Here is a 14,076-nt window from a genome sequence, read left to right as displayed (position 1 = left end):
GTTTGTTCTTTAATTCTTCTAAATCTTTGTTAAACATTTCTTGCATCTTCTCGATCTTTGCCTCCATTCTTTTCCTGAGGTCCTGGATCATCTTCACTATCATTATTCTGAATTCTTTTTCTGGAAGGTTGCCTATCTCCACTTCATTTAGTTGTTTTTCTGGGGTTTTATCTTGTTCCTTCATCTAGTACATAGCCCTCTGCCTTTTCATCTTGTCTATCTTTCTGTGAATGTGGTTTTGTCCCACAGGCTGCAGGATTGTAGTTCTCCTTGCTTCTGCTGTCTGCCCTCTGGTGGATGAGGCTATCTAAGAGGCTTGTGGAAGTTTCCTGATGGGAGGGACTGGTGGTGGGTAGAGCTGGGTGTTGCTCTGGTGGGCAGAGCCCAGTAAAACTTTAATCCGCTTGTCTGCTGATGGGTGGGGCTGGGTTCCCTCCCTGTTGGTTGTTTGGCCTGAAGTGACCCAACGCTGGAGCCTACCCGGCTCTTTGGTGGGGCTAATGGTGCACTCTGGGAGGCATCACGCCAAGGAGTACTTCCCAGAACTTCTGCTGCAAGTGTCCTTGTCCTCATGGTGAGCCACAGCCACCCCCTGCCTCTGCAGGAGACCCTCCGACACTAGCAGGTAGGTCTGGTTCAGTCTCCTATGGGGTCACTGCTCCTTCCCCTGAGTCCCGATGCTATACTACTTTGTGTGTGCCCTCCAAGAGTGGAGTCTCTGTTTCCCCCAGTCCTGTCGAAGTCCTGCAATCAAATCCCGCTAGCCTTCAAAGCCTGATTCTCTAGGAATTCCTCCTCCCATTTGCCAGAGCCCCAGGTTGGGAAGCCTGACATGGGGTTCAGAACCTTCACTCCAGTGGGTGAACTTCTGTGGTATAAGTGTTCTCCAGTTTGTGAGTTACGGGATTTGATTGTATTGTGATTGCAGCCCTCCTACCATCTCATTGTGGCTTCTCCTTTGTCTTTGGATGTGGGGTATCTTTTTTGGTGAGTTCCACTGTCTTCCTGTCAATGACTGTTCAGCAGTTAGTTGTGATTCTGGTGCTCTCGCAAGAGGGAGTGAGCGCACGTTCTTCTACTCCGCCATCTTGAACCAATCTCTAGTTCTAGAATGTCTTGAGTCTAATCCCTTATTTCCATTCTTATTGTCTCTTGCCCTAAGACAAACTCTCAACATGTTGTATCTGAACTTTTAGAGTAGCTTCCTCATTGGTTTATCTTCTCTTGAATCTTCTTTCTTCTCCTTCTCTTGAATTATTTTTATAAAATGCACGTCTCATCCTGGAAACATTTAGACTCCTTAACATAGAATAAAAGATGCCTCAGAATCTTACCCTAATATCTTGGTCTTTTTTTGTTTTTTTTTATTGGAGTATAGTTGTTTTACAATATTGTCTTAGTTTCTGCTGTACAGCAAAGTGAATCAGCCACACGTATGTATATATCCCCTCTTCCTTGGATTTCCTTCCCATTTAGGTCACCACAGAGCATTGAGTAGAGTTCCCTGTGCTATACAGTCTATTCTCATTAGTTATCTGTTTTATACATAGTAGTGTTTGTATGTCAATCCCCATCTCCCAATCCACCCCACCCTTCCTTCCCCCCTTGGTATCCATACATTTGTTTTCTATGTCTATGTTTGTCTGCTTTGCAAATAAGTTCATCTATGCTATTAACATTTTGGTCTTATCAGTTGGTACTCTTTACTATGTAACTTCTACTATCCAGGAAATAAAAATGGAGAAGTGAAGGAGGAAAAAAAGTAGTCCACACTTTCCACTTTTAGAATCCCACCTTCTCTACCACATTCGAAAAATATTTTCATCACACAGAGAATACAGTAATCACTGAACTCTCTGTCTCTAAAGTGGGAAAATTTTAAAGTCTCAGTGAAATTTAGGAAGGACTTAGTAACTGAAAAAACTTTAGTAAATACTTGTAGCTGATGAAATTCCTAAGAAAAGGGAAGGCAGGCTCTTGGTCATATATATTTTTGTCATTGACTATAGTTTTTCTTTTTACTTAATAGGGATGAATACATTGCTTTGTGCTCCCATTCAGACCCAGATGCCCCAGAGAGAGGTATGAGTTCATGCAAGTGCCTTCATATTTTAATCTTCTTTGATAGTTAAAACTTTCAAAACACAAAAAATTTCATGTTAGTGACATGATTTAGGGATTACTTACCAAAATGGACCAACATAGACTGGAAAAACTACATACCTATCCAGTTAACTAAGTATAGTTAAATCACTGCCAGTTTAAATAATAGGGAAATATGTTAATTATATAAGGACTTCTCAACTTTAATGGGCATGTGAATCATCTCAGGATTTTATTAAAATATAGATTCTTATCCAGCAGATCTGCGGTAGGTCCTGAAATTCTGTACTTCTAACAGTCTCCTAGGTGATACTAATGCACTGGTCCACAGACCGTACTTTGAGCAATAAAGAGTTAGACCATGTCCTCACAAGTAAAACCACTGCATTCAAGGACAACTCAACCACCCAAGAGTATAGAGTGTACTATAAATTAGCCATCATGCACTTATTCCTTCCAAGTCTTTTTTACTTAGAATGAGAATGACCTATCTAATATAACAATTCGAATTTACATTATAGTTATATTTGGTATTGTCAGTCTTTTCATTTTTTAGTCAGTCTAGTGGGTGAATAATTAACTTTTAATTTGTTCAGAAACACTAAAAGTATTCACAGACTTCAGAAAAAAATTTAAGAAATTCTGTGCTGCACACCACACCATTGATTCAAACAAACCAATGTAACATGAAACCATCATCTAGGATTGTTTATATAATACTCTTTCTATATAGTACATGTTATAAAATACCTTTTTAGAAGTTTGCATTTGATTTGATCTCTTATATTTTCCTTTCTTTGTAGGTTTCAATTACAGAATACAACCATGAAAGGAAACATGCAAATGACCAGACAGTCATCTTTTCAGATGAAAACCAGATGGACCTGACAGCAAGTCATACTGTGATGATTACCAAAGGCCTTTTAGATTGTACCAAAAGTGAAAAATCCACCAAGATAGATACCACATCATTTCTGGCTAACTTAAAGCTCCACACTGAGGATTCAAGAATGAAGAAAGAATTAAATTTTTCTGGGGATCAAAGCACTTTCTCAGAAAAGAAAATAAATTTCAATGACTTCATAAAAAGATTGAAAACAGGAAAATCGAATGCTTCTCCTTTTACAGGACCTGATAAAGAAAATTCTGAGATGCCTATTCATTACAAAGAATCAAATAGGGCCTCTTCTATGCATCAAATGCATGTATCTCTTAGTGTAGATGCAAATAGCAGTAATATGACTAGACACTTTAGAGAACAAGACGATGGGATGAATTTTACCCAATGTCATACAGCCAATATTCAGACTTTGGTTCCCACATCCAGTGAGCCCAGCTTAAGGGAATTTAAAGGTGGTGATATTACAATTTATGGCAATGACTTTATGGACCTGACAATTAACCACACTATACAGAAGTTACCTTCAGCAGATAATCTGTCTGAAATAGAAAATCAAACTCAGAATGTCATGATGGATGTTTCAACAGGTCATGGAGCTAAAGCACTAGGACAGAAGACAGTCTTTAAGGATAAACCAAACGATGCTTTTCAAGACCCTTCCTTAAACCCTGAAGGTGACATACATATTACCAGCAGTCATATTACAGGGACAGAAATTCAGACAGTCACACAGACTTCCAACCAGGACGTCAGAACATTGGCCATGATCCCAGAATCTAAACGTTCCAGTCCAGCTATTCAAGATTATAAGACATTTTTCTATTCTAGTTGTAATGATGCCATGGAACTGACCAAGTGTTTCTCAAGTATGAGAGAGGAGAAGAATTTGCTAAAGCATGACAGGAGTTATTCTAAAATGTATCCCAATCTAGATGCCATCTCTCTTCTCAGAGAGAATACGATTTATTCGGGAGAAGAAAGCATGGACATTACCAAGAGTCACACAGTTGCAATACATAATCAAATTTTTAAACAAGTTCAGACAAATGTACAGATAGCAGCTGCACCAGTATCTGAAAAAGAAATGATGATCCAAAATCACATAATCGTGTCAGAGGATGGGGAAATGAATATAAATTATAGCTCAGTTCCTCACGTATCTAAGGAAAGATTACAGCAGAACCTGGAAAATCCTTTATTTACTTCATTGACTGACAAAAGGACTGAAATCTTCACAGATGAAAATATGGATTTGACTAAAAGTCACATAGCTAATGTAGGAAGTCAGTTTCCTCTTGCATCTTACAGTCTGGCATCTGAGAATACCAGTAAATCTCACTCTCACAGCATAAGCCCTTCAGATGAATGGGAAGAAATGACCAAAGGTCGTATTGAACCATCCCGACAACCAAACATAATATCTAAAAACATCCCAACTGACACATGGGACAAAGGAAAAGATCAAGTTTTGAATATTTCACCCTATCTTGATAAAGATTCTCCTCAGTCACCTGATATTAACCAGAACATAGCAACAAGCCATAATATAGTATACTCTGGTGGAGATCTTGATAAACAAGTAACACTGAGAAATAATAGAAATACAGTTTCTTGTGAGCAATTTTTGTTTCCTACTACAAAGCCATTGTTTTCATCAGAAGGACAGTCTGCCATGAGAAATCATAATACTGCTGTTAATAGTCAAACAGTGAAAACTGTACCAGACCAGAATTCTAAACTGCCTGAGCCACTGAGGAAAAGTTTAGGCAGTCCCACGCCTGACTGTTTTCATGACAAGATAATTATTTGTTCAGAGAAGGAGCAAAATATGGACCTAACCAAGAGTCACACTGTTGTCATTGGATTTGGTCCTTCTGAAGTACTAGAACTAGGTAAGACTAATTTAGAAAACACTAACAACCAGCTAACAACGGTAAACAGACAGAAAGCTGTAAAAGTTGAAAAATGTAATGAAAGTCCGATAGAAAAAACTGGAGTATTTATTTCTAATGATATCATGGGTGTGTTGAAGGACAAAACTGGAATTCTGAATGAAAAGCAAGATGTCAAAATTTGTGAAAGGAAAAGTCTTGGCAGACTAAAAATTGATAAGACTGTTGTATTTTCAGAGGGAGATGAGAATGATATGGATATCACCAAGAGTTACACAGTGGAAATAAATCATAGACCTTTACTAGATGAACATGATTCCCGTTTGGTGCCTTTGGCAGGAACTTCTAAAACTGTTTTGTATACATGTGGGCAGGATGACATGGAGGTCACCAGAAGTCACACAACTGCTATAGAATGTAAAACTATCTCACCAGATAAAATAACTACTAGGCCTGTGGACAAAACTGTAATGTTTATAGATAATCACGATGAACTAGAGATGACAAAGTCCTATACTGTTTTCATTGACTACCAAGCAAAGGAGAAAACTATGCTTCCAGACAGCTCTAACTTTGAACTATCCAAAAGAAAAAGCCTAGAAAAATCAAAAGTGACACCTAATCCTGCTAAGGAGGGTGTTTTCTTTCCGGACAACGGTGAAAGTGATCGCTCAGTAGCAAAAGTCAGCCAGCTAACATTACCGGGGGAATGGTCTAATAGTGATCCTTTAGAGAAAGCTGAAGCATTTTTAGCTGCTGATAACATGGAAGTGTCTAAATCAACCATTTGGAAAAATGACAAAAATGTACAAAAGCCTGGATTTCTGAATGAATCTCTATCAGGCAAAAGTCAGAGAAGGAAGAGCCTTAGACTCAAAAATGACAAGACCATTGCATTTTCAAAGAATGACAGAAATGGTGTGGATGTCATCCAGAGTTGTACAGTGGAAATAAATAACAAAGGTGTCCTGGAAGATAGAGAGGACTCTCATTGGGTGCCTTTGGAAGGAACTTCTAATACTGTTTTATATACATGTGGGCAGGATGATATGGAGATTACCAGAAGTCATACAACTACCTTAGAATATAAACCTCTCTCACCAGATAAAAGAACCACTGGGCCTATAGACAAAACTGTTATGTTTGTAGATAATCACAGTGATCTGGAAGTTACTAAGTCCCACACTGTTTTCATTGATTGTCAAGCCATGGAGAAAATACTTCAAGAGTACCCTAAATTTGGAATAGCAAAAGGAAAAACCTTGGGTGTTTCTTTTCTTAAGGATGGTAGCTCTGTTCAAGAAATCACTAAAGAACAAGCACTGGCTGTAGAAAACAAAACTGTTCTTCACACTGAGCAAAAGCATCATGTGATACCCTTTGTTCCTACTAATACATTGTCTGGGGGTCAAGGTGAGACAGAAGTCAAATTCCATAGCACTGCTGTGGATGAAGAGGCCATGAAAGTTGTAGTCCAGGCCTATGTATTGGAAAAAGCCAAAATTGAAAGCTGTCACTTAAATAGTACAGATAGAAGAAATGTGGGTTTTACAGGCAGTTCTGTAGCTGCTGTTTGTGGATCCAGTGATAATTATTCCTGTTTACCTAATGTTTCCTTTTTTGATAATTTGGAGGAGAATGGCATGCCCTTATGTGATAAAGATGATGTAAAAGCCAGTCATTGCCCAGTGCAAAATGAGCTTCCTTATGCAAACAATTTAGCTAGTGAATATTATTTGAAATCTGAGGGACTGCCTCTTTCTGCTCCTTGTTCTTTGTTAGAGAAGGAAAAAGTTGTTCAAACCAGTACCCAAGGACAGTTAGACTGTGTCCTAACAGTACTCAAAGATCAAGATCTGATTAAGGAGCCCCCAAATCTATTAGCTAATGAAACTTTAGTATATGGTGAAGATTTGGGGGAGATGACTAAACTTAACTCAAAGCGAGTATCTTGTAAGCTTCCAAAGGATCAAACGGAGGCCTTTGTTGATAATGCAGAGCATAGTTTAAAGAAGACCTTTGTTGATGATGTTTGTGTTGCTCCTCAGCATCATCTGTCAGCCCAGCAACATCCATTACCTCAACAAGGACAGAGTATTGTCAGTAAAGATGAAACAATATTGTCTAAAGTGGGAAATAAGAATTTAAATATTGTTAGAGGAAATGCCTCTGAACCCATATGTGAAAACGATTCCACAATGCTCAATAATGAGAAACAGTTTACTATGGCCTGTAAAAAAGAACTAAAGAAAAATATTCAAACAGCTAAATGTAATACAGCTATAGATTTCCACAATAACTCAGACTTGACCAAGCAAGTTATTCAAACTCATATCAATCCTAGAGAAGCATCAGATCCTGTAATTGAATCTAATGCTGCAACTTTTAGTAGTATCAAACCACATCGGAATAATTTGAATGAAAAAACTGAAGAATTTTTAGATTTCCAACCAGTTCATATACCACCTTCTCCAGAACAATTACTTGAATTAGTAAATAAGGCACACAGTAATATGAGTATAGTGCAAGCTACAGAAATACATAATGTTAACATAGTGTCTAGCAGTGTTAAAGATGATAGGGATGAAGAAAATAAAATTTCTCATAATGGAGCTGAAACCATCTCTGTACCATTAATGACGACTATAAAAGATAAAGTGAGGAGATGTTCTTTGGGAATATTTTTGCCCAGATTGCCAAACAGGAGAAATTGTAGTGTCACTGGTATTGATGACCTGAAGCCGATTCCAGGAGACACAACTGATTTAAATAACTTAGAAACTCAGCCAGTCTCCAGTAAACATTCAGACACTGGATTTGTTGCAGCTAAACTGAACTTAAGTCCATCTCAATATATAAATGAGGAAAATCTTCCTATATATCCGGGTGAGATTAATTCCTCAGACTCTATTAGCATAGATACTGAGGAAAAGGCTTTGACTGAGACATACCAAAAAGAGATTTCACCATCTGAAAATAAACTGGAAGAAACCTGCAATAGCCAAAAAAGAACCTGGGTACAAGAAGAAGAAGATGATATTCAGGATGAGAAAAAAATCAGAAAAAGTGAAATTAGGTTTAGTGATACCGCACAAGATCAGGAGGTGAGCTCTGTCTTGAATTAAGAAATGTTCTTGATTTTTTATGAGTATTCTTGAATTTTAATTTTAGTCTCGGGTAACTAGGAATTGATTATTTCCAATTTTATATATACATATATATATATATATATATATATATATATATATACACCTGCAGAAATATTCCTATGTAGAATCTTAAGAAATTAATTGACTAGCAGTTAGACTTAAACACAATTTGAAGTGACAAATGGTCACAAAAAATGAAATGGAAAGTAGTACAAAAATTAATATCAAAATTGTGTAATTCTAAATATTCTGTTACTTCTAGTGATTTGTCATTTTGGCTTTGCATATTAGAATCTCTAGCCAGGGTATATGTGGTTTGACAGGTCATCTTCAGTGTGAAAATATTTGGAGGGTAAAAAGCTTTTTTATTATGCAAACTGCTTAAAGAAAAGCTGGACTGAATTTTCTTGGCTAGTGAGGATATATAGAAGCTGAAAGTCCATTTCTTTCGAGGATGGGAGAATGCCTAGATCAAGCCCAGTATCTCAAAGTGAAGTAAGTGAGATTTTGTGTTTATTTAAAAGTCATAGAAGTTTCTTTATTTTGCAACATCTAGGCATTTTGGAAGTCCTGAGGTGACAATGTATGATAAAAAGTAGAGCTAGTGAATTAACCCATTTGTAAATATCTTTGTTATAATTGATAAAAAAGCAACATTTTGGACATGGAATTGTTAAACCCTCAGCTGAGAAATGTACATCAGGACTTGTTCATTAGGTTGGCAGCAGAGGGGCAGAAGGAAGTATAAAGGTAGGGCTAAATGTGGATGTGTTCATATTTAAATTTTGATGATAACCATTGATGTATGTGTGTACCTCTTGGCTATACTGTAGGAATACATTAAGTAATTCAGTGGAAACATACCTCCTTGCTAACACTTTAATAGTTTAGATCAGGTAATGAATCCTCTTAGAAGCATTATACTTTACGTACTCTGTTGCATTATGTCTCATTTTTAATTGAACATTAAGGGAATGTAGTATTTTAATCATAACTCTGCCAATATCTTTATCTAGAGGCCTGTTGCCATTTTTGTCTTTTATGAAATTTTTGTTGCCAAGAAAGGCAGGATTACATTTTTTCTTTCCAGATTGAGTTGGTTTAGTGTATTCTTGGTTATCAAAATACTCATAGCTTTGGGACTTTGAAATGTTAAATATTCATGATGTGTGAAAAAGCATGATACATAACTGTATGATCTTAATTACATAAAAATGGATGCTAAGTTTTGTAGGTACACAAACGAGACCTAGGACGACACATCAAACAGTAAACTGCTTGTGATTGTGGATGACTTTGTTTTTTCTTCTTGTGTTTTTTGGTTTCCTATTTTGCATGTGTTAACTTTTAAGAAATAAGTGTTATTTTAAAAACCTTTTTAAAAAAAGGCATAGATTTTAAAAGTTGAGGGAACACTGATTTGGATAACTTGTCACTGAAACTGAGTTTTACAGGTGGAGAAATAAAGATTAGAAAGTATAATAGGTTCATAGGGGGCTTCCTTGGTGGTGCAGTGTTTAAGAATCCACCTGCCAATGCAGGAGACATGGGTTCAATCCCTGGCCCAGGAAGATCCCACATGCCACGGAGCAGCTAAGCCCGTGTGCCACAACTACTGAGCCTGCACTCTAGAGCCTGTGTGCCACAACTACTGAAGCCCGCGTGCCTAGAGCCCATGCTCCGCAACAAGAGAAGCCACGACAATGAGAAGCCCGCGCACCACAACGAAGAGTAGCCCCAGCTCGCTGCAACTAGAGAAAGCCCGTGCACAGCAAAGAAGACCCAACACAGCCAAAAATAAAAAAACAAATAAATTTGTGAAAAAAAAGAAAGAATCATAGGTTCATAGAAACAAAGTTTAAACTCTGTTAAGAAATACGTAAGTAAGCTTAGAAGATGATTTCATTGGTTCTTTAAGGTGAGGTCCTGAGGAAATTGTTCATCTGTGAAGCTTTGAGAAAGTTGTAATAGTAATATAAAATGTATAACTGAATAGATTCTATAAAAATTAGTATTATTTTATTTAATAAATATTTATTGGGTATCTGCTATGTCCTAGGTCCTGTTTAAGTCCTGGGAATGCTTCAGTGGGATTTACGGACAAAAATCTGTTCTCATAGAGGTCACATCCTAGCACTTAGACAAGGAATATATTGCCCTTAAAAACATAAGTAGGGCTTCCCTAGTGGCGCAGTGGTTGAGAATCTGCCTGCCAATGCAGGGGACGCGGGTTCAATCCCTGGTCCAGGAAGATCCCACATGCCACGGAGCAGCTAAACCCGTGTGCCACAACTAGTGAGCCTGCATGTTGCAACTACTGAAGCCCGCATGCCTAGAGCCCGTGCTCTGCAACAAGAGAAGCCACTGCAGTGAGAAGCCTGCACACCGCAACAAAGAGTAGCCCCTGCTCACCGCAACTAGAGAAAGCCCGCACGCAGCAATGAAGACCCAACTCAGCCAAAAATCAATAAATAAATAAATTTATTTTAAAAAAATATATAAGCAAGTAGGTAGATGAAAATGGCATTTAAGGCTGTAAAGTCAAATGGTTAAAATGGTAAAAGCAGGACCATATGACTTATTTGACTTCAATCAAAGGAGTCTTGGTCACCTGGGGAAGGAAGTACTAAAACCTGGAAATAAATGCCTTCTCTGTACTCCAGACAGAGCCATTGTGTACAGCCGGTATTCTCTTCTGGTTTTCTGCAGTGTGGTAGCCCTGACCATGGTGACTAGTAGTTGAAAAATTGGATAGGTCAACGTTTGGTAGCTCATATGATATGGCTGTAACCTAGATACCTCTGGGAAACATTTGCTTATATAGTATAATGCACAAAGTTATTTCTATATATTTTTAAATAAAATTACTTTGAACTCTAAAAGCCTTATTCTAATTCTTTATTAAGGTATTTTATATGATTATAGATAAATTTTATAGAAGTATTTCTCTTAACATTGAACACTTAGTCATTATAAGTATACACTGTCATAACATTATTCTTATGATGTTTCTTTACTGATCATTTCAGATTTTTGATCACCGTGCTGAAGGAGCTATAGATAAAAATGCTAACAGTGTGTTGATAAAAAGCCTGAGCAGGACCCCATCTAGTTGCAGCAGTTCTCTGGATTCAGTCAAGGCTGATGGGACCTCTCTGGACTTCAGCAGTAAGACCTTCATGAAGGCTAAATAATAGAAATCATCTGCTTACTTGACTAATAATAAATATATTTCAGTTCAGGAGATATTTGAAAGTTGTATAAGCTTTTTGGTAGTTGATAAGTAAAGTCATACTTAGTTTATTTTTAATTCTTAGTTATTTTAATAAATTGAGAAGTGTATATTATGAAAGTGATTTTCTTAAGAGGCTTATAATTAGTAGAGAAACATATATGGAGCCTTAAAACTGTAATACACTTTGCCCTACAAACGACTGTCTTCCCAGAAAAATCCTAGCAGATAGCTTCAAGAGCTTGAACCACACATAAACCTGAACAATAACTAAAATTAAGTTTACAATTTAATTTTGACTTACTCATCACTTGAATTTGCTTTACTTGTAGCACACCCCAGTAGTCAAATAGAATCACAGTTCCTCAGAGATACCGTTTGTGAAGAGAGCTTGAAGGAGGTATGTTAAAGTAGTTCTCATTTCTAATGCAACTAATTTCTTTATTTTGTTTTCTCTTGTTTAATTTTTTTTAATTATGAAATGTTTCAAATATACAGGAGACTAGTTTTCTTTTTTTTCTTTTTTTTGGTTAAGGATCCAACATGGCAATTAATTATGTGGAGTAGAATCACAATTGGAAGACCTACGTTTTGTTTTGTTGGGTTTTCTCCCAATTTTACTGTTACTGAATAAACTTCAGAAATAATATTAGATAAAATCTGCTTATGTATAGCTTACAAATATCTGGATAGTGTTTCCACAAATATATGCAAAGTACTTTAAGCCATTTAGAAACAAAGGTGGTGGTTATAGTCAAAATGACTCACCTTGAATGGTCATGCAAACTTTTTTTTTTTCCTCAGAAACTCAGAGATGGGAGAATAACAATAAAGGAGTTCTTTATACTTCTTCAGGTCCACATTCTGATACAAAAACCTCGACAGAGCAATCTCCCAACCAAAGTAAGTTCAGTTTCTTGGTAAAATAGTTATCTCAGTTAAAATATATTGTACTTGTTTACTAAACCGCATCAAAGCAAGCATTTATTAAAAAACAAAAAAAGAATCTAAGGAAGCAAATTTTCCTATAGAAGGTTTTCCTGTAGAAGGTACATTTGGGGTTAGCATAAAAATTGATTTTTTAAAAAAAATCATGAATTTTGAAAATGTGAAAAAATTTTTTTCATTTCTTGCCATCTATTTTGTTTTTTATACTTTTTCCTGAACATACGGTTTTTAAAAAACCAAAGTACAGCAGAAGTTTGTTTTTTGGGGGTTTTTTTTTTTTTTTTTGGTTTTTTGTCTGCATTGGGTCTTCACTGCCACGCACAGGCCTTCTCTAGTTGCGGCAAGTGGGGGTTACTCTTCGTTGCAGTGTGCGGGCTTCTCATTGTGGTGGCTTCTCTTGTTGCAGAGCACAGGCTCTAGGTGCGCAGGCTTCAGTAGTTGTGGCGCACAGGCTTAGTTGCTCTCCGGTATGTGGGATCTTCCCGGACCAGGGATCGAACCCGTGTCCCCTGCATTGGCAGGCGGATTCTTAACCACTGCACCACCAGGGAAGTCCCCGGCAGAAGTTTTTTTGTTTGTTTTGCGGTACGCAGGGCTCTCATAGAATACTTAAATAATACAGTCAACAAACTGAGTTTAAAAGATTAATAGACAAACATATCACTTACATACAAAATTACACAATATTTTTTTCACTTAAGTCTGTCGAACGTTTACAAAAGTTAATTATGCCCTTGGCCACAAAGAAAATGGAAAAAAAAAATGGAGATTTCGTGGACATCATCTGATCTTAATCCAATAAAATTAGAACTAATAAAAGGACAAATATCTTAGCTTCTTGGAAATTAAGAAACACATTTCTAGTTAACTCATATCAAAGAAGAAATCAAAACTATTTAGAAAGCAAAGTAAGGAGAACATTTAATGCCAAATATACGGGATATACAGCAGAAATTATACTTACCAGGGAATTAAAAGCCTGAGATATCATTGTTATAGAAAAGACTCTAAAAATAAAGGATTTTTTAACACTCACTTTAAGAAATTGGAAAATGAACAATAAAATAACATCCATAAAAAGGCAGGAAGACAGATTTAATGCAGGTAAATAGTAAAGTTATTGAAATAGAAAAAAAATAAGTAGAAAATATAACAGATCTAAAAACTGGTACTTTGAAAAGACAATAAAATAAGAAAACTCTTAAAGAGCCTAATTAAGAAAAAGGAGAAAGCTAAAATATATATGGTTGAGAAAGAAGACATGTCCACAGATTAAAGGAGAGATTAAAAGAATTTTTTTTTAATCCACCAACTGTGACGACAAATTTTAAGACCTAGATGGTTTTTCAGAAAAACATAAATTACCAAAATTAACCCAGGAACTGGAAAACTCTAATTAACTACCGTTGAAATTTTTTTTTTTACAATTTACCATTAAAATTGTCACTAGGACCAGATGAGTTCTAACTTTTAAAGAATAGATCCACACATACATGAATATTTGGTTTATGACAAAGATGCCCTTGCAGAACAGTGGCCTTTTTTATAAATGGTGTTGCATCAGTTGGATATCCATAGGAAAAAAAATGAACCTTGATTCAAACTTCACGCTATACATAAAAATCAGTTCTATACAACACCAAAAGTACAAGTGACAAAATTAAAATTTGGAGCTCATCAAAATTTAAAACTTGTGTGCTACAAATAATACCATCAAGAAAGGGAGGGCTTCCCTGGTGGCGCAGTGGTTGAGAGTCCGCCTGCTGATGCAGGGGACATGGGTTCATGCCCCGGTCCAGGAAGATCCCACATGCCGCAGAGTGGCTGGGCCCGTGAGCCATGACCACTGAG

At 36.7% G+C, this 14,076-nt stretch overlaps 1 protein-coding gene across 1 annotated transcript in view; it reads left to right on the top strand.

The window, feature by feature from the left end:
* The window catches only part of KNL1 (kinetochore scaffold 1), a 56,684-nt gene that overhangs the window by 22,067 nt on the left and 20,541 nt on the right, over positions 1-14,076 (top strand). Inside the window, exons 8-12 of the mRNA XM_030842954.2 lie at positions 2,030-2,082; positions 2,907-8,000; positions 11,075-11,213; positions 11,610-11,677; positions 12,082-12,180. Of these exons, the coding sequence (XP_030698814.2) occupies positions 2,030-2,082; positions 2,907-8,000; positions 11,075-11,213; positions 11,610-11,677; positions 12,082-12,180 (5,453 nt within the window). The remainder of the gene's footprint in view (positions 1-2,029; positions 2,083-2,906; positions 8,001-11,074; positions 11,214-11,609; positions 11,678-12,081; positions 12,181-14,076) is intronic.

Source organism: Globicephala melas, chromosome 2 (assembly GCF_963455315.2).
Source record: "Globicephala melas chromosome 2, mGloMel1.2, whole genome shotgun sequence".
Classification (NCBI taxonomy): Eukaryota; Metazoa; Chordata; class Mammalia; order Artiodactyla; family Delphinidae; genus Globicephala; species Globicephala melas.
This window is presented reverse-complemented; position numbering and strand designations above follow the sequence as displayed.